We start from the raw sequence: 19,398 nt of genomic DNA on the forward strand, positions 1-19,398 counted from the left end.
TAAGAAAGACAAAAAAATCTTAATTTATTGATTTTTATTCAATAAAATAAATTAAAAACACCCAATCCAAATACATAATAAATTGTTGTAAAAACTTGATAAATATATATTTTTTTAAACACACAATGAATACACTTCTTTTTTTTTTTTTTTAATAGCCACATTTTCTCAGATATTTTTATAAATTGAATTTCAAAAGATGATCTTGATCGTCGCAGATTTACAACTTTCATAAATAAAGTTTAGAAAGTTAAGATTACTATAATGTATGTTATTTTAATTTTCATCAAGAAAAACTTTGTAAAACTGTAATAATTCATAATACGGTTAATGCGTTAATGAAAATACATTCTGAGATTCCAATTTATGAATTTGAGCTTTGGAGAGAGAAAAAGCGGACTAGATTCACTAAAATTAAGAATAAATTTGCATCAAATCTATTTAGTACAATAACTGAACACCACTGAAATTTTTTTGGCAACTTTATACTTTATAAAATACAAATCTTATCTCCGTGTGCATACATTAATTGTCAAATAAAATTGCCAAATGAACAATTCAAATTAATAAAACCAAAGAATACATTAGAAATAAACGTTTTCTATCTGTGTTTTAATTTTATAATAATTTTAAATATTTTGTAACACATAATTAATAGCTGACATTTTAGTGAATGATTTAAAGTAAAATTACTCTTAGCAATGAAATATTATTAAATCACAGATAGATATTTAACATGAATAAAATGATGTATTTTAAAAATATAGGATATAATAAATTTAAGAAAAGAATATTATATTTTAAATATAGTATAAATAAAATAGAAAATATTTATCACACTTGTGTGCTTTTAATCGGCTTCTTCCAGGTCTCCCAGTTCAATTTCAGGCTTGGCTTCATTGTCGTTGTTTTGCAACTTGAGAGCAAGGAGACAAGCGTTTGTTATACGATCTTTGAAAATCAAGAGCCAAAACAGGGAGAAAACCATCAAGGCTGAGATCAGGCCAAATGTCCATACCGTACCAAGGTTTGTATAAATATAGACAACAAAGACTGGGCCGACAACACGAGAAAGGCAGCCGAAACCAGTGATCAAGCCCATCCAAACACCCTAAAATAAACTTGTGTTTCAAATATTCTTATTATTATTATCATGGACTTACTTGAGGACGTGGGCCAAGTATTTTGGAAAATATTGTCTGTATCAGTGTGATGCCTATCGGGTAACCTATTGATATGAGAACGAATCCGATGACATATTGGTATTTCCCTATTGCTGGTGTGTATAGACACCATTCTTGCTCTTCAGGGCAGCCCAATACTCTGTTTGTTTCATCATCAACTGAAGCTAAAATCAATGTAATTATATTATTTTTCAAAAATCTTTAAAAATATCACTAGATGGTCTGCAAGTTTAATTGTCTATAGCAATTTGATCATTGAATTGTCTTGAAGTTAGTTAGTCAACATAACAGAATTGTTAATCATTTTTTTATATATTAAAAAATTTCAGGACTCTCTGATGAAAATATGTTAATAAATTGTTACCAACCATTTTTGTATGCGATCAGAGGAAGTTCGCCTCCGATTGGTATGTAGATAGAAGAACCAATAACAACTAAAAAGAAACTTCCCCATATGAGCAATTGTACTTCTCCAACACTAAGACAATTACATTCAATTAAATTGTAATAAGAAAAACTAATGACATCAAAACTTACAGTTTACTTAATTTGTCAATAGACATAGCTATGAAACAAGCTGCAATGCTTCCACACGACAGCAATATCCCGATGTACGACAGCGCTTCTTTATCCGTCCATGCAAACTGTTCTATTGCAAGGGTTGTCCCAATGCTAAAATGGCAAAGTGTTTATATAACTAAATTTAATTTTAATTTAACAAATAATAAAATTGCAAGGGTTCAAACTAAGTAAATATATACAGTTCTCTCTCTCTCTCTCTCTCTCTCTCACTCACTCACTCTCTCTCTCTCTCTCTCTCTCTCTCTCTCTCTCTCTCTCTCTCTCTCTCTCTCTCTCTCTCCCTCCCTCCCACCCTCTCTTTCTCTCTCAATAATCCGAACTAATCGTTGCAGGAGGGTTATTGGGATTATAGAAAGAGGGTGTTAAAAAATACATACATATGCTTTATTATTATTATTGTATAAACAAAATGTTAAGCCTATTAAATAAATACAGGGTGTTTGGCTACCAGTGTTACAAACTTTGCCAGTTGATTCTACGTTTAAAATGGAACCAAAAAGTCCTAATTAACTATGGTCCGAATCTCAGCAGTTTCATGGTTATTCCACTTTTTGTGATTTTTTAAGATTTCATGACCTTACTTCAAATAAACAATGACAACTCCAAAACTAAAGGATTTTAGACAAAATTATTGATACCATTGAAAACTATGTTAAATTTCCAATAAGATGTGATCAATATTAAACCTGTAAACCTTCATGAAATAAGCGTTTTGGTTGCAAGAACTTTGAAAAATATTTATTTATTTATTTTTCAAGTGGTTTTAAAATTTTTTTTTTAAAGTTGAAAAACTTGCCATGGTGATTCTAAACTGCTATTTCCACCTAGAGACCAGTAAATTTCAGAAAACATCCTCGCTGGTATACATATTATGTATGGGTTTTGTAGTAATGGGAAGGCAGCGCATCAAAAATTCATTGCAGAGGATGGAGAGCATTTTGAATCAAAATTAAAAAATGTTTAATAAATTCATTCAAAATTTCCTTAAGTGTTTTATTTTTTATTATTATTAATCATTCCACCTTACCAATCCTTCAACCACGGTTTTTTCCTTTCCTTCATCAATTTCTTCATCTTTGAAATAAGTAATTAAAAAAGCAATTGCAACACTAAAAAAGATATTAAATGGTGTACATTTCCTGACATTTGCTGGTTTCTACGTTTGGAAATAGTAGATTAAAATTATCATAGTACTTTTTTCCAACTTTGAAAAAAAAAAAAAATGAAGTTCTGGCTACTAAAACGCTTACAAGTTTAGTATAGATCACATCTTATTGGAAATTTAACGTAGTTTCCAATGGTATCATCAGATTTGTCCAAAACTTTGTAGTTTTGGAGTTACCATTGTTTATTTGAAGCAAGGTCGTGAAATCTGAAAAAATCAGAAAAAGAGGAATAACTCCAAAGTGCTGAGATTCGGACCATAGTTAATTAGGACTTTTTGTTCCACTTTGAACGTCAAATCTATTGGCAAAGTTTGTCACCCGAGTAGCCCAACATCCTGTATATGTGAAATGTCAATTTTTCTTTAAAAAATCAGTTAAAAAAAAAATTTAACATTTTCTTCCATGCTTCTTCCTCTTTTTCACTCTTTTTTAAGCAATAAGGTTATGTTATACTTAATGCAAGAAAAATGTAGACTGATCTAACATTTAATTTTAATAGAGAAGGGAGACGAGGGAGTCTAGTATATGCTGGACTTGGTATTTCGTATAACTGTTCCTCTTAGTCGCTCTCTCTCTCCCTCTCCCTCACTCTCTCTCTCTCTCTCTCTCTCTCTCTCTCTCTCTCTCACTCTCCTCTCACTCTCTCTCTCTTTCTTTCTTTTAAATTCTGACTTCTTAATTTTTTTACGCATCAGCGTACTGTATGTTTGGATACCAAAGTTCAGATTGGGATAGAGCACTGTATACTAGAATACAAAATTTAAAAAATAATAAAAAATGAGTGCAGTTAATTATAAACAGTATATCTCCATGAATAGAAATAATTGAATAAGCAGTTTTCACAATGTATATAAGCTGAATTTGTAAGAATAAAATAAAATTGGCTAATTTCAAACATATAATATCATTATGATAAAACAAAAAGTAAATATGTGCAATATATTGTAATTAATAAAAGTTCCCACTCTACAGTTGTATGTTAACAGCTTACCACACATTTTAATACTCTTCACTAACGATGGGAAAAGCTATTTTTAATTGGAATCTAAAAAATTGTTTTATTAGCATTTGAACTGTATACTTCTTGTTGAAAGTATTGCACGAAAAATACCTTTCAAGGAGCACAAAAATTAATGTGATGGCAAAGAATGCAATAATCATGGTCCAAGCGATTAGATAGTCAGGTTTAATTTGTTTCCATGCAGCTTTTTCTAGTTAAAAAAGAATTAAAGAATAGTAAAATAATTTATTTTTGTAGATATCAGACATATTTACCTGATGGAGAGGAACTTAAAAACATAGCTTCTTTGGCTGCGATGGATTTCTCTTTGAAAAAAAGTGGAGTGACGAGGATAAGGTTTATAAGGCCAAGAACCACATTGACCCATCCAGCTGCAGTGTACATGTTAACTGTCAATTTTCCAGGCCAGATGTGAAAACCGTTGTGACCCAATGGGGTTACTGCAGCCTGTAATCCAGGTCCTACGATGAAGCCTAAAACCTGTGCAAGTGATATCATAGAAACCGCCCTTGTTCGCTCCTCAAGCTTGGTTGCAGATGAAATATAAGAACGACATAGAGCTATGTTTGCTACAACATGAAACGATGTGAGAATGTTGTTTCTAGGTAAGCGATAATAGACGTTTACCAGAACACGCTCCAATTAGAAATCGTGCTGACAACATCCAATATTCCCTGTTAACAGAGAATAGTTCAACTGACGAATAGAGTCCACTGGAGAGAACAAATAGGACCATTGTGAACATAAAAGGGATCTGGCTACTTTTCAGCCAATTGCCCCACCAGCCAATAAGCGGTGAAAAGATCATCTGAGCGAATGGATGCGCTGCAACGATGTATCCCATGAATTCCTTTGTTGCAAGTGGATCTAACTGAATAAACAATAAATAATGTACTTTCAGCATAAACTATATAAACTAGGTATATATTATTATTACTTGTCTCAAGTAAGGCCATATACCCGTTATGACAATGCTAAAGCCCAAAGACATCAGAAATGTAGTAAAAAACATTATTTTAAGTGAAATCCATCTTTCACGATACTCAGATGTCGTTTCCAACAGTGGTAAAGTATTATTCTTCTCCCTGAAAAACTGTCAACAATTATAATCAAAGTTTTATTATGCAATATTCTTAAATTTGTCCAACAAACAAACCTACAGTTTTATATTGATTTAAAATACTGGTTTTATTGAAGAGCTTTGATATAGATAGGACCAATGTTAAATTAGAGAATTTGTACAATTTAAATACTAAACAAATAATGTGTAATAACATTTGAAATAAACATACTTTTCTATGTGTTACCCAACAGATTAAAATTATTGGACATTAACCGTATCTTATCTTAAAAGGCACAAATAGATTTTAAAAAGTTGATGAAGAAGCAAGATAAAATATGGAGCACAGACACCGAGATTTTTTTTTTTAATTAATATAAAATGATAAATTTGATCACAATCACTATTCAAACAATGGCTCGATATATAGATCAAAATAAATTATATTATTTAAGAAAAAATATTTAAAGCCATTAGAATGTGGTTTTATTTGAATTATCATTCAAACGATATTATCCTATCAATTAAAATTATATTAAGGGTATATAAATAACATTATCAATAGTCCTGTTTTTGATTTTATCAATTTTAGTGAAAAATGTATAAAAAGAAAAATAATTTTTGATTTTTGTACCTAACTTGTGTATACTAGATCAAAAATAACTCAGGCATTCGCTTAACTTTTTTATTTTTAAATCGACCATTAATGTCTTCAAGTTTCTAAAGAAAAGTGATATTGTTTCATTTGAATGTCATTTAGAAAAATATGTTGCACTTTTATAAAACTTTACTAATTATTTTCATTTTTGTTAGTTATTTTCCCCTGATAGTTTGTATTGAACAAGATTTGAACTACGAATAAACCAGCCAAATATTAGCCTATCTTCACTGTTTCAGACTGTATCATGATGATCGAATTACAGGTGTGCCCTGCAGATCAGAGAACAAGTGAATTTTTGTTTTTGAAAAATGGTTTTTATTTTAAGCATAAAAATAAGTCTCTCACTCACTCCCTCGCTCTTTCTCTCATTTGTGTATTTACTGATTATAATATTTATATATTATATTTACTGATATCTGCAAATGCGCACACACACACTTTGGCATTCCAACTTTTGTGTAATTTACAATAAATTACTAGCAGGCCTCGATCATCCACCCTGGGTATTGGCAGTCCGTGGTCAAAATTTGGTCTTATCCATCCAGCCACCGAGGTTGGGGTCCAGCTGCTGTCAACAACTAGGTCAACCCAACACCTAACGCACGAAGTGCCTAGATACAAACTCATTCACACTTTCATTCATTTTTAAATACATTCTGTTTTTATGCACGTATCATTCACTCAGTGTGGTTCTAGTGATATTCCTCCTCTACCCTTTACACCTATTATGAAAAGAACTTAACTGAGGATCAATGGGGTGATTTCATTCTACATATTCATGCCAATAAATACATTCACTCTCAACACACCCACACCCACATACACGCACGCACGCACAACCCTATTCTTTATCTACATACCAGATACGTATGCAGGTTTTGGTTTAAGTAAGCGTCCATGTGTCAACCTAGTATGGTCTATCCTTAATCGGGTGAGGATGACCTGTCTTCTACAAATCCGGTGCTCTAAAGCACATCTATCCATAGTGCTCTGATCCATCTGGGTTTCTCTGCTGACCTAGCCCACCAACGCTGCTTACTTCTTTTAATCACGTTTTTTATTGCATTTTTAGTGTCAGAGAACTGGTTCATGATGGTTTTGCTGAGACGCGCCAGTTCATGCTATCTTTTTGACAAGAGCATAATGAGAGGGCTGACCTTTGGCCAGCAACAACTGCACTGAGATAAGCAAAGCCACCCATAATCTCGAATCACTTTGAGCACATGCCAAATTGCATATCTACTGTGTAAACACTACAGTGCAATAGGAGTGACCATGAATTGGACGCACCCTCGCAATACATGTCATGGCTAGATTTTATTCATAATTTTGTGCAGGCCATTTATAACATTGGGAAAACATAATTGTTCCAATCTAAGTAAGAAATTCAAATTGAAAACCTTTCTCTCTTTCTCATTGTGCGTTCTTTCCAATTTACATGATGTTTATGTACATTTTACAAAGAGTCAAATAAATTATGCAACACATCGCTAAGAACTTAAAAACTAATACTTCTAGTGTTCAGATAAGCAATAAAACCATTCTATTGGATTAAAAGATTTTTTGTAATCTTTTCAAGGTTTTAAGGCAATCGATTATTATCTACTGGATTTTGTTAATAAGTACTTGAACTTTTAACAAGCAAAAAAATTATGCAACACACACGCGCGCACACACACACACACACACAGACAGATGTATATATATATCACAAACTTACAGGGGTTTTTATGGTTTTTTTAGGGTTTTGCATTAAAAATTAATTTTGTTCCTAAGGCTAAAAAATCCATCGTTATATAGCCTTAGGTTTTAAGTGCTAGATTGAAGAAAATACCAACTTTCTACTATACTCAAGTTCTTGAGAGAAAAAGAGAAACCATATTATACATGTATTTTTTTAAAAAAGGTCGTCAAACACTACTATAATAATAATTGATAAATAGACAAAACAATACGTACTTGGTATCCTCATCATTGCAAGCTTTTTCGTAGCTACTTCTGTCTAACATAATGGTCAAATGTGTTCGTAATAAACTATTCTATCAATCATACAGTAAAATATTTTAAGCCCGTAACGATATCACTTGAGCAACATAATTATTTATGTAAAAAAAGGAAGGGTTGAACTAAATTTGGAAACATGACATGGCATAAATCCATGATTGTTGGGCGTTATGTTCCGTCCAGGACCATCGAAAATCTGCAACTAACTGTGGGATTCGAAAGCGTCATTTGACACTCGGACCCCTCAGAGGTCTGACTTTACAGCTGATTTTGACAGTTGGCGATTAATTTGTGGGTACCATTGCCACTTTTATAATCCTAAGAATATAACGGATAGTGGATAAATTTAAAGGGGAAAACAAGACGTTGCAAAATAAAACGAATTCGTCTACTTGTGTTAATAAAGATATTCTTTGATCATTATGACAATCCCGTCAAATATGACAGCAATGACAGGAACGCAGATTGTTTGTAACCTTTTCCATTTTATATCCCTCCACTGTTCGTTACTCGTAAAAATCAGTCTATTTAAAATTATTTTATAAGATGATTTTTTTAATGTGTCATTAGCTGGAGTCGTAAAATTGTAAATATGCGAGAATAGATAATTGATGTGGTTATTTTATGCCGTCTCGTGGATTGTAAGAGATAAATTGGAAGATTTAAATAGATCATTCAGGTAATAGAGTCGAATTTTTGTGTCATATTGTCTGGAGCTTAAATTTCTTTTGTTTATCAAACATATTTCTAACAATGTACAGAACTGTATTTAGGTTTACCCAGATAATAAACAATTTGAAAGTGTTTTCTCGTTTTAGAAGGTATTTTTCTGAAGATATAAAAGAGATGTCGAGGAAAAGTTCGAGGACCCGATTTTTCCCGAATACGTACTTAGACTACCAAGAAAACAATGCAGTCAATGTAGATTACAAACAGATAAGGAGTGATATTTTGGCGAATGTCTATGTCTGTGCTGAGGAACAGAAGAAAGTCCATCACGGTATTGAAGGCGGCCTTTATGTCGGGACATATGGCAATGCTTATACTTTCTACCATTTGAGCAAAAAGTCAAGATTCGTTCACGAAAGGGCTGATCTCCTTTCAGCCGCAGTCGAGTTGATAACATGCGGTGTTGCTACATGCGCCAAGTCCAAGGCAAAAGACCCGTCAGACGAATGTGCATTCCTTCTCGGCAAAGCTGGCATTTATGCTGTCGGTGCGGCTGTGTTTTTTGAAGCGGGCAAAGATGATTTTGCAGCCGACTGTATCAAAGAGTATATCAATGTTGGTTGTATAGTCGCCAATGAAAGTTACGCCTCTTTTGGCGGAGATGAACTGTTTGTTGGTAGGGCTGGGTATCTATGTGGCGCTTTATGGCTCAACCGAGTCTTTGGCCGACCTGTTATATCACAAGATGTTCTCCATACAATCTGTGAAGCAATCATGGCATCAGGAAAGCGTTATTCAGAAGAGCACAATTCACGCACACTCCTCATGTACCACTATTATAACACTGAATATTTAGGTAAATATTCCACGGAGAAGTAAAATAAGAATTTTTTAAAAAATGTGTTGTTTAGGAGCCGCACACGGACTGTGTTCTATTCTTCAGATGCTCCTCAGCTGTGATTCTTTTCTTGAGAAGCACAAACAAGCGGAAAGAGAAATAAAGAACACGGTGGATTTCTTTTTGAAAATTCAGGAACCCAATGGAAACTTTCCTGCTGCAACAGACGAAATCGGACAAAGCAGAGGAAGCGATGAATTGATACATTGGTGTCATGGTGCACCTGGTCAGTTAATATTTATTAGATTGTTAGAGACTTGGTTTATGTTGACTATTGCATTTATATATGCAATGGGGTCAAGTAGTTAGGGTATCGAACACATATTTAGCAATGAGATAACCAGAAGTGTATGTCTGGTGTCACAGTACTGGATTATCCAAATCCACCAATATCCTTTCACCTCCCAAAACACATTCACTCTCCCAGACTACTGAATATTCCTCAGAACAGGTTTAAATCCGATATTTATGCTACTAAATTACTGTCACTCTCTAGACAATACACTCTCACCTCAGAATACTCGATATTTCTTGAGGCGGGGGATCATATTTTCAAAATTGCTCAATAGAGCGTAATGTAGAAAAATTTCCTAATTTTATTATACTTTTTATTTACATGTATATAGAAAGAGGGTGTAGTGGTTGAGTGGTTAGGGCATCCATTCATTTTTTTTTTTTTTTTGTAATTAAATATGCAGTGGCCAGTATGAATACCTATTATTTTCCTTTTTCTTCCTACTAGGTTTAATGATTTAAAAAAAAAAATTATGTATAGAATGTTATTCGCTCTGTATTATATAAATTAATTTTAACATTTTTTGGTTTAGCTGTAATTTGTTGTTTTAAGTTATTATATATTTCAGGGGTTGTTTACTTACTCTTGAAAGCATACATAAGATGGCATGAACCGAAATACCTTACCGCTGCTATGAAATGTGGTGAAATCGTTTGGCAGAGAGGGCTTCTCAAAAAAGGGCCGGGTAAATAGAGATCGGGGAAAAAATATAAAACTTCTAATTTCATGTATATATTTTTATTTTAGGGATTTGCCATGGGGTCGCTGGAAACGGATATGTCTTTTTAGCCCTCTACAGAGCGACCAACGATCTCAGGTATCTCCACAGGGCCAACCAGTTTGCCAAATTCCTTAAAACTGAGGAATTTAAAAAGGCTCGAGTGCCTGACAATCCGTACAGCCTTTATGAAGGCCTGGCTGGTACGATTTGCTTTCTCGCTGATCTCATGGAGCCAGAAGATGCGGCTTTCCCCTTCTTCGAATTTATGCCCACTCTAGTCGAGAAATAAACAGACAAATTTAGTTTGTGTTTATGCATCGTTGCCCATATTTCAAAAATACCAATGTGAGGTTTGTTCTATCAAAATGGAAAAGATAAAATGTGAAAAATTTTGAAATTAAAGGGTCAAAATTTGCATTCAGTAAATGAAGAAATGTCTTTGTTATTATTAAGTAAATACTTTAAGCGATAACTAAAATGTATGAATGAGAATTAAATGTTACTCAAAATAATTTAAAACTAGTAATAAAATAAAATAAAAAGAACTATTTACTCTTGAAAAGAGTATAAATTGATTTTTTCTCACCCTGCGTCATCAATGTTAAACTGATCTACATTATTATTATTATTATTAGTAGTAGTAATAGTATTCCATGTATGTTTTAGTAGTCATAATCGTAGTCACAACAGCTCAAGTGGTTAGAGCAGCGGCATATTGAAGTTCGACTCTCACTCTTCACACCAGCTTTTATTTCTCAGCCAAAACTATAGAAAAAATATAATTAATTTAAATAATAATAATTATTATCAAAAAATGCAACCAAAAGGATAACTAAACGTAATATTTTATTTAATCGGCAATAAAATTAATGTACAAAATAATATACAATTTAATGAATGAATAAGGATTAAATGATGTACGTTCAAAATACAGTAGATAATTTAGGGGACGCAATAGCTGAGTGGTTCGGGTGAATGGCTCGTATTTCTCCTGTTAGCGGCCCTGGGTCCGAATACCGGCAGAGCCGAGAGTTTTTTGATGGATAATAGTATGAAAGAATTAGTGTTTTGATACATCTTGTCCATGACACCCAACGGATAGTTGGATATTAAGCCCTCCTGTATGGCATGAGATAATTCTTACACTTATTTAAAATAGTCATCGGAAAAATAACTGACTGACAAATAAAAATGATAATGGCACTCTCAACAAGAATGACAAGTCTACACAGAAAACAAACACTTTGAGCCCTGAAGATGATCTCAATAAAGATCGAAACGTTGGCACGATAAAGAAAATGTTTTTCTAAAACCTATATCACACCAGACCGCATCTCACGGCCTCCAAATAATAATAAAAATGATAACTATCCAAAAATCATAAGGTTTAACTAACAACATGACAATTTCATCCGCATCAGAGGGAGGGAAAAAAAAGAGCATAATGTAGAAAAATTTTTATTATAATATGTAGTATATATTGTTTATTATTTATTATTGGCCAACAAACATCAAGTGGTCTTCACTGGAAAGAGAGTGAGAAAATTGAATTGAAACACTTTCCATGAATACAACTGGATTAATATGGAGAAAAGGTGTTTGTTTACAAAATAAGTAATCTTCATGTTTACTATTCTTAAGTTTTGAACAGAACATAATGTAATTTTATTTACAAATATATACAATATACATTAAATAAAATGTATAAAGTGGAGTTTCTGTCTAGCAACACTTACTTCCAGCTAGTTAGAATACAACAAAAATTTTATTATTTACTTTTTTTTCTATCGAGCGGAAAAAACCCTAACCTGTTACCTTAAATATTTGTTTGTATTTTCTATTTTGATTTATCCAACTAACAAGAATAGGTTGTTTTAGACAAATAGGTTAATTTAATTAAAATTAATAGAATAAGCATAAATTACAAATTAAAAAAGAATTGAACACCACACTCACTCCATCATTTATCATTTCTATAAATTACAAATATCCCTATTCATTTTTGAGCTAATAAGCTCTAGAATCGAATTGTATAATAAAAATATGAGGTTCTTATTTAAAATATCAAAATTGATGAGATTGTTATGTTAATATGTGCCATTAAAATTGTTGTTGGGGTTTGTATAACACCATTTTTAGCTAAAATTAATCGTTCTCAAATTAAATGGGTGAAATGCAGTTGAAACACCCTGTACATATATCAATGTACATTTTTGAAGATTTATCACCCAACTTATGCAGATAATGTTCTCTTGGTTGTTACCAGGGATGTGGGAAAAAAAAAAAAAAAAAAAAAAAAAATATATATATATATATATATATATATATAGAGAGAGAGAGAGAGAGAGAGAGAGAGAGAGAGAGAGAGAGAGAATGAGTGAGAGAGAGCGAGAGAATGTATGGCATTTAAGACTTAGAAGAAGTATACAAACTTTCATTAAAGCAATACTCAAAGCGCGATTTTTTATCCAAAAGGTCGATGCTTTACAAAAAGATTATTTCTTAACGAGCTGATTAGATTGAAATATCGCGAGTTGTTTTTAAAAAATATCCATTTAAGAATAATATTGCAGACTAATCTGGCCCAGCTGCCGGACCGGGGTGCAAAAAAAAGCGGAACGCGTCCCCCTCGCTCCGGAAAAAGAAGCAGCATTTCGCTCGGAGAAAAGTTCACCATACCAGATTATATATCGTCTCAATTAAGATAAATTCGTACCAATTCGTGAACGCCGAGGGATTTGAATACCGTTAGAACAGATAGCGGGAGAGGTCAACTCGTCCGGCCTTTATAAAAACGGCTGGACTCCTGCCCAACTCAGTCGCCTTAAGACAAATCATGCGGTACTTTAGTTCAGGTAAAAAACATCTAGTGATTTACACATTAATTGTTATGTTGCATTAATGTTTGTGCTGTCTTTTGTAAGGTATGTCAGGCATATTCCTCAGATTTGGCGATAATCACCACGCTTTAGCTTAAAATCATACGCTCGTCGGGCTTAAGTCACAAGATAGGATAGTTAAGCATACCTTCAAGTAAACCATAGCTTTAAAAAAATCAGTTTAAAAATTTTTATAACAAAATTGTCAACATTTGGAAGAAATTACGATTTTTTTCGCACTAAAGACAATAAGAACTAAATTTGTTCAAAATGCACATAAAATATGTGTTGTTTAGCTAAATCTTGTGACCTGTAGGTAATTAAAATCGGCTGCGTCTCGTCTCGTTGTGTTTTTGTCTGAGTCTGTTGGATCATTTTTCACCTGATGAAGTATTATTACAATAATAGGAAATTAAAAGTTCACAGTGCGAAGATAATTTGTAGAATATAGCTAATTTGTGTAATAAATAGGCTACTCTTGATTATCCCATGGCTGCGTCTAGTCTCGCTAATTATTTGCATGGGGTCGTTAAAATGAAAGTACAATAAGACTAATTTCAACTTTATCGCTTTACTGATTGTATTACTTGTATATGGTTCTGTCGTTGAATGGAGCTTTTTTTTATTAATTAATAATAGGTAATTATCTATTGAAAATACGAATAAAATATAAAGCTTAAATAGTCGGATAAGAGAGAATCAAAACTTCATTATCTCTCTCGCTAATGTGGATGGTTAATAGTTTCATTGAATTATTTCCATTTAAGTTTATTTTATAGGTACAACTATATATTTTATTGTGAATTTGGCTGATTTGTATGATTCCGCGGATGTGTCAAATCTTGCCGTATGTTTCGTTGTATTTTAAGTGAAAGACAAGTCAAAACCAAATATACAATTGGTTTTTAAGGATTTGTTGACCCCTAGTTTCGCCTGATCTCGCTAAGTATTCGTATTATTTCACAGGAGGAGAGAAACAAATGTAGAAAGAAACTAAAAATGAGGGTGTTTTATAATAAAGTTAACTTTAAGTTGGACGTAGTCGACAGTAAAACATTTGTAAGATAAAAAGCTAATTGAAAAAAATGTTAAGTTCATATTTGTCAACAGTACATTAATAATTAACCATGGATGCGTCTAGTCTCCCTTTGTAAAGTTGTCATTCGAAATCAAATGCAATAATTTACTTACATCGGCGGGGATTTTTTTTAAATAATAGTAAATTATCTGTCAAAATTCTACCAACAGTTTATCCAGGATTGTCGCCATCAGGGGTCATTAATCCCATGGCAGCGCCTAGTTTCGCGTGTTTATAATGCAGAGACCCAACGTAAAGATTATTTAATGTAGTTAATATAAAGTTGGACTTGCAATTAGGGACTGATTTATTTTCATTTTTTTAAGTATGACTTATTAGAAAATTATCTGTATAAAATTGATATAAATACATTGAGTTAAATTGGATTTTTAATTATATATGGCTACATCCAGTCTTGCTGTGTACGTAGTAATTTTTATCGGCTTATTATACACTTAATTCTTTTGTATTGAGGATGCCAGGAAAATAATTTTAGTGTTGGTTTTAATATAAGTTTTAATTTATATCGCGTGAGTAAAGTTTTTAGGCCGAGAAGGAACTAAGTTCACAAAATATCACTTTGTGGGTTTCAATTACAAAAATCAAATATGTTTAAAAGAAAGTTCTTCTTTCATTATGGTCTGCCTACGCTCGGCATTTCGCCATCTTCAGTAGGTTTGTGCGATTTCTGTCGCCTCTTTTATAAGGTCGTCCTCACCTTGTAGATCAAAAGAGGAAATTCACATTATTTTTACCTGTACGAATTACATTCTCCCACGGGGTTATTATTCGTATGATAAAAACGGTTTAAAATCGTTTAAATACATTTTTGAGTATTAAAAAAACTTGTTTCACCTAGATTTCCTGTTGGGCTGATTTTTATTCAACTAGGTCAGAGCTTGTAATAACAGGAATATTTTATTGAGTTTGGAAATGCGATTTCCTGTTTTGACCTGAAGTTTTATTTTTTGTGGAACGTTTTAAGATTATATCGTTTTTTAAATTCTTTATAGTTTGAAAATTTCTTGCTATGTAATTTGCCAAACTCTACCGTGATTTTTCCAATGAGATTGCAAATGTTTTTTTGCCCAAAATTAAATTGAAAGTTCTACGAGGGTGCTTTCTTAAACGCTCTTTTCAATGCTTTTTTTTATTTTCCCAAAAATTAATAGTTCAACAGTTACGAGTAGATTATGATGAAAATCGTACATAGTTGAATTTTTTTAATTTCCGCGAAAGGATTGAGAATCGCACCATGGTTCGTATAAACTTTGTTGTTGCTTTTGAGAAGCACCTGACGAACTTTGTCACACGAATAGGAATCGAACCACCCACCTTGTGGGATAATCTTAGTTCCTATTTTAAATAATTTAAAAAAAGGTCCTTGAGCAAATATCACAAACTTCAATAAAATTTGTAATTTAGATTAACCGTTTATAAAATTGTACATATTGTTTCTTAATTAATATTTTTCTCCTGATTTTTTTTTCCCCCAGGAGTGGTCATTTTTATTTTATGCAGTTTGGGACTAACGAGAGGACGGTCATGGCGAAAGAAAGAACCCGGTTTGAGTTTCGTCGGCGAAGGGACAAACGATCTTTCAACGTCTATATTGCAGGTCCTTTATTTATATATTTATTTATTAGACTGTAATTGCAAAATAAAAAAGGCTACTTAAGCAAAATACGGGATTTACTTACATCTCTTTTCGTCCGCACGTGTTAAATTCCTTGGTACACTACACCACAGGGATGAGTTGTGATGAAACTTGCCGTTTGGTACGATTTGTGTCCAAAGATTAAAATCAATGGATTAGACCACAAATTGTGTATGTTTTTACCTAATAGAAATCAATTTTGCTGTTTGTCCAACTATTTTTTTTTTCAACGCTAAAATTTCGTTATAAAGTCTAAAAAAAACAACGGATATTTAAAAACAGTTATAAACGAAGTATAATTTTGGAAACGTTATTTTAATTATGGAACGCGACTTGAGAAACATCTTATAACAAGGTGCAATTAAAGGAACACGTTTTACCAGCAATTTTATAATTATTTCATTTTGCAAGACAGTTTGAAATAATTTTCTTGTTTAAAATAAAAATAAAATAGACAATCATTGTGTTATCTTATTACAATATTTAATAAAAAACTTAATTGATTTTTTCCAACATTTTAATAGTTTTTATAATAACTATTTTCTCTAGAGTTGGTCTAATTTTGTATTGGAACTCTATAAAGGTAGAATCAGTAAAACTTAAGTCATTAGTTCCAACTGTTTTCTTCATTTTACTTTATTTTTGAAAATATAAGTCCTCTTATCAGTTGGTTTCTTTTTTCCATGTAAATTGAATTACATTCGTTTTAAACACTTAAAATATGTTTTTGTCTTATTATTTCCTTAGTTTATAGTTGTTCTTATGTAGCAACTACTCGTTTGTGATTTAGGCAATTTCATCCCCCAACCCAATCAGTTCCTGAATCCAAATCCTATTCACACCCTCACACACTCTTAAATTCTTTCCTATTTACATCATTCACTCAGGGTGGCGGAGTACTTAATATTCATCCATCACCTTCTACACATACGTAACTATTCTAATTGAGGGGTCCTCATTCACGCTAACAAATACATTCACCTTAATATACACAAAGAAACACAAGATGAGATATCAGTAAAGTAATATATTCAATAAATAGTCCTGATTACTGTAAAAATCAGAACAGGGGACACAATTCCCATATTGAATCGCATTCCTACACATCTATATGGAGCCAAGGAGTGGCACCATTCAATTTTTGAATGATCGTAAGCAGTTACTATTTTTAATATAAATTTCTCTAGGGTCAGAAAACTATTTTCTATTCTTTTCGTAAAGCTTGTGGGGAATTGTATGTATATAAGGAAAGGGATTTAAATTTTAAGTAAAGTCAATGGTGGGTTATATTTTAGAACATTATTATTCTTTATCTGAAGATCTCATTTCAGAGTGAGGCAGAGAATAATACAAATTTAGTATTTTCACCATTTGGATATTCAGCAATACTTGCTGTATTGGCAGAAGGTGCAAGGAGTAATACACGAAATGAACTTGTGACTGCACTTAAGCTTCCTGAAGACACTTTTGCAGTCAGAAATACATATAAGACCGTTCTTTCCAACATGCAGGTAGTGCAAAGGTTTTTCTTTAGAAAATTATCAGCTATTTGTTAAATTAAGATGATTTCCAGGACCATGGAGTACTCAACAAGCCAGAATTTAAAAATTGGTTCTACGTTTACCAAAATTACTCGGTGTTGCAAGCTTACAAAAGCATTCTGGATGAAAACTATTTCACTCAAGTGAAGCAAATTGCGACTGACTTTAATTATAGTGCAGAAGAAAATCAGAGCAAACCTGAAGAATCATCCGAGCTAGTTTCTGAAAAGGGAGGAGTGGATAAACCTTTGAAAACAGATAAAGAAAATACCGAAGGACAAACAACAACTGAGGCTGTAAGAGAATCTGAGAAACCTTTGGGTTTGGAAGGCGAGAAAACTTCAAATTCTGAAAATAATAATGCAAACCACACAAAAACTAAAGAAGTCAAAGGAAATGAAGCTGTCATGGAAGATATCATTGCCAGGGCGATCAAAAGTGAAATGCAGGTTGAAAAAGAAATGCTAACTGCACTTTCTGCTAATCGACTTTCGACTGTTCAAGAAACAGGTTGGTACATTGAATATTTATCATCATGCATAATTTATTGGCAGTTAAATAATTTCAATTTTTATCTGGATATATCAAAATTTAAGTTATGTATTACAAATAAGAAAGAAATCCTAACAATTCACAGCGAATCATTTTTGACATTATGAGGGTCAATCGCTCAACTCCAACTCAGATTCTTGATTTACTGAATCTGTCTTTAAGCGTAAGGAAAATACTTGTCAATGTATTTTAAATAATTATTGAAACATAAAATGGTATCGCACATTTGTTTATGCCATAGAAAACGTAATTTAATAATTGTCTTGTCAATCAATTGTTTCATGAACATTGATGTATTAGCTGGTACTTATTATTTAATTTTTTGCTTTTTGATCAGAAACTGGTGAAGAAAAATCAACATCACGCATGATCATTTTCAACGCCCTTTACTTCAGAGGTAACTGGTCGGTTCCGTTTAAGGCAGAAAATGAAAAGCTGTCTACTTTTTATAAATCAGAAACAGAGAAGAAGCAGACAAAATTTATCTGTTCAGAAGAACAATTTGAATACGGTCAAGTGCCCGATTTAGATGCATGTGCTGTAGAACTACCATATCAGGTAAATTTAATGCAATTTGATCAATTGTGCACGATAATAAGTTCTTTTTTGGTAGGGTGGCAAGTATTCTCTTCTCCTTGTGACTCCTAATTCCCGAAATGGACTTTCAAAACTCGTATCAAATCTATCAGGGTACTCGTTAGCGGACATTGGAAAACATCTTACTAAGAAATCGGTGAATGTCTGTATCCCTTCATTCAAATTTTATTCAATCACAAGACCTAAAGCAGCCCTCATGAAAGTAAGTTGGTTTTTCTTTAAAATCTCATTAAATAGTTTTAAAAAAAATCATTAACAACTGGTCACTAAACACCACACATTTATTTTAGTGTGGAATCAAGGATATATTCAGTGAAGCAGCAGATCTTTCAGGCATCTCAGGAACCAAAGGTCTTTATCTGGATGATCTAGTACAACTGGTAACATTAGAAGTTAGTGAAAGTTCTGGAAACTATAATTTCCTGACCAGTAAGTTTTTTTTTGTAATCTTACACACAAATTTATCTAATTATTTATTACTAATTTACCTATTTGTAAACATTTAGGCAGCAGTGCAGAAGAACTTCGTCAAATCGAAACAAGATCATCTGTTGAAAAGTTTTCAGCCGATCGTCCGTTCTTGTTTTTCCTCAGAGACAGAGTCGATAATTTGGTCGTCGTTGCAGGCAAAGTGCATGATCCTGTTGCCCCTGATGAAGAAGCATGAAAAACTTAGACAAAAAGTTGCTTTATCTCACTTTATCTGACTAGTCGATGTCGATCTTCATGTTTTTTTTTTCTTTTATTAGGCTACAAATCAGATATTATTTATTTAATTCAACAAATATTTATTGTAATGCATACCTTATAATGAAAAAACCTGAGGATCAAAA

At 32.5% G+C, this 19,398-nt stretch overlaps 3 protein-coding genes across 13 annotated transcripts; 2 read left to right on the forward strand and 1 right to left on the reverse strand.

Annotated features, from left to right (window-relative positions):
- Nucleotides 1-421: 421 nt before the first annotated feature.
- LOC106667504 (major facilitator superfamily domain-containing protein 8) lies at nt 422-16,021 on the reverse strand. 9 transcript variants are annotated; one of them, XM_014395466.2, is made up of 10 exons: nt 15,919-16,021; nt 10,848-11,026; nt 4,891-5,038; nt 4,581-4,824; nt 4,208-4,522; nt 4,044-4,143; nt 1,722-1,856; nt 1,553-1,662; nt 1,164-1,348; nt 422-1,111 (listed from the first exon to the last, which is right to left on the reverse strand). In XM_014395466.2, the coding sequence occupies exons 3-10, from the start codon at nt 4,963-4,965 to the stop codon at nt 851-853; spliced, it is 1,425 nt and encodes a 474-aa protein (XP_014250952.1). In that variant the 5' UTR covers nt 4,966-5,038; nt 10,848-11,026; nt 15,919-16,021; the 3' UTR covers nt 422-850. The 9 variants fall into 9 exon arrangements, with proteins under 9 accessions (XP_014250952.1, XP_014250953.1, XP_014250951.1 ...); XM_014395467.2 differs by having other exon boundaries at nt 4,891-5,046; XM_014395465.2 differs by lacking the exon at nt 10,848-11,026 and having other exon boundaries at nt 15,919-16,018.
- LOC106667506 (lanC-like protein 3) lies at nt 6,935-10,688 on the forward strand. 3 transcript variants are annotated; one of them, XM_024227975.1, is made up of 5 exons: nt 6,935-7,052; nt 8,497-9,203; nt 9,259-9,471; nt 10,109-10,225; nt 10,288-10,688. In XM_024227975.1, the coding sequence occupies exons 2-5, from the start codon at nt 8,525-8,527 to the stop codon at nt 10,548-10,550; spliced, it is 1,272 nt and encodes a 423-aa protein (XP_024083743.1). In that variant the 5' UTR covers nt 6,935-7,052; nt 8,497-8,524; the 3' UTR covers nt 10,551-10,688. The 3 variants fall into 3 exon arrangements, with proteins under 3 accessions (XP_024083743.1, XP_014250958.1, XP_024083742.1); XM_014395472.1 differs by lacking the exon at nt 6,935-7,052 and adding an exon at nt 8,136-8,357; XM_024227974.1 differs by lacking the exon at nt 6,935-7,052 and adding an exon at nt 8,150-8,357 and having other exon boundaries at nt 8,500-9,203.
- Nucleotides 12,858-19,394, forward strand: LOC106667505 (leukocyte elastase inhibitor-like). The gene is made up of 8 exons (XM_014395471.2): nt 12,858-13,116; nt 15,715-15,836; nt 17,207-17,386; nt 17,449-17,926; nt 18,306-18,526; nt 18,582-18,767; nt 18,856-18,994; nt 19,072-19,394. The coding sequence occupies exons 1-8, from the start codon at nt 13,098-13,100 to the stop codon at nt 19,230-19,232; spliced, it is 1,506 nt and encodes a 501-aa protein (XP_014250957.1). The 5' UTR covers nt 12,858-13,097; the 3' UTR covers nt 19,233-19,394.
- The last annotated feature ends 4 nt before the right edge of the window (nt 19,395-19,398 follow it).

This window comes from Cimex lectularius, unplaced genomic scaffold (genome assembly GCF_000648675.2).
Source record: "Cimex lectularius strain Harlan isolate CLEC.00 unplaced genomic scaffold, Clec_2.1 scaffold74, whole genome shotgun sequence".
Classification (NCBI taxonomy): Eukaryota; Metazoa; Arthropoda; class Insecta; order Hemiptera; family Cimicidae; genus Cimex; species Cimex lectularius.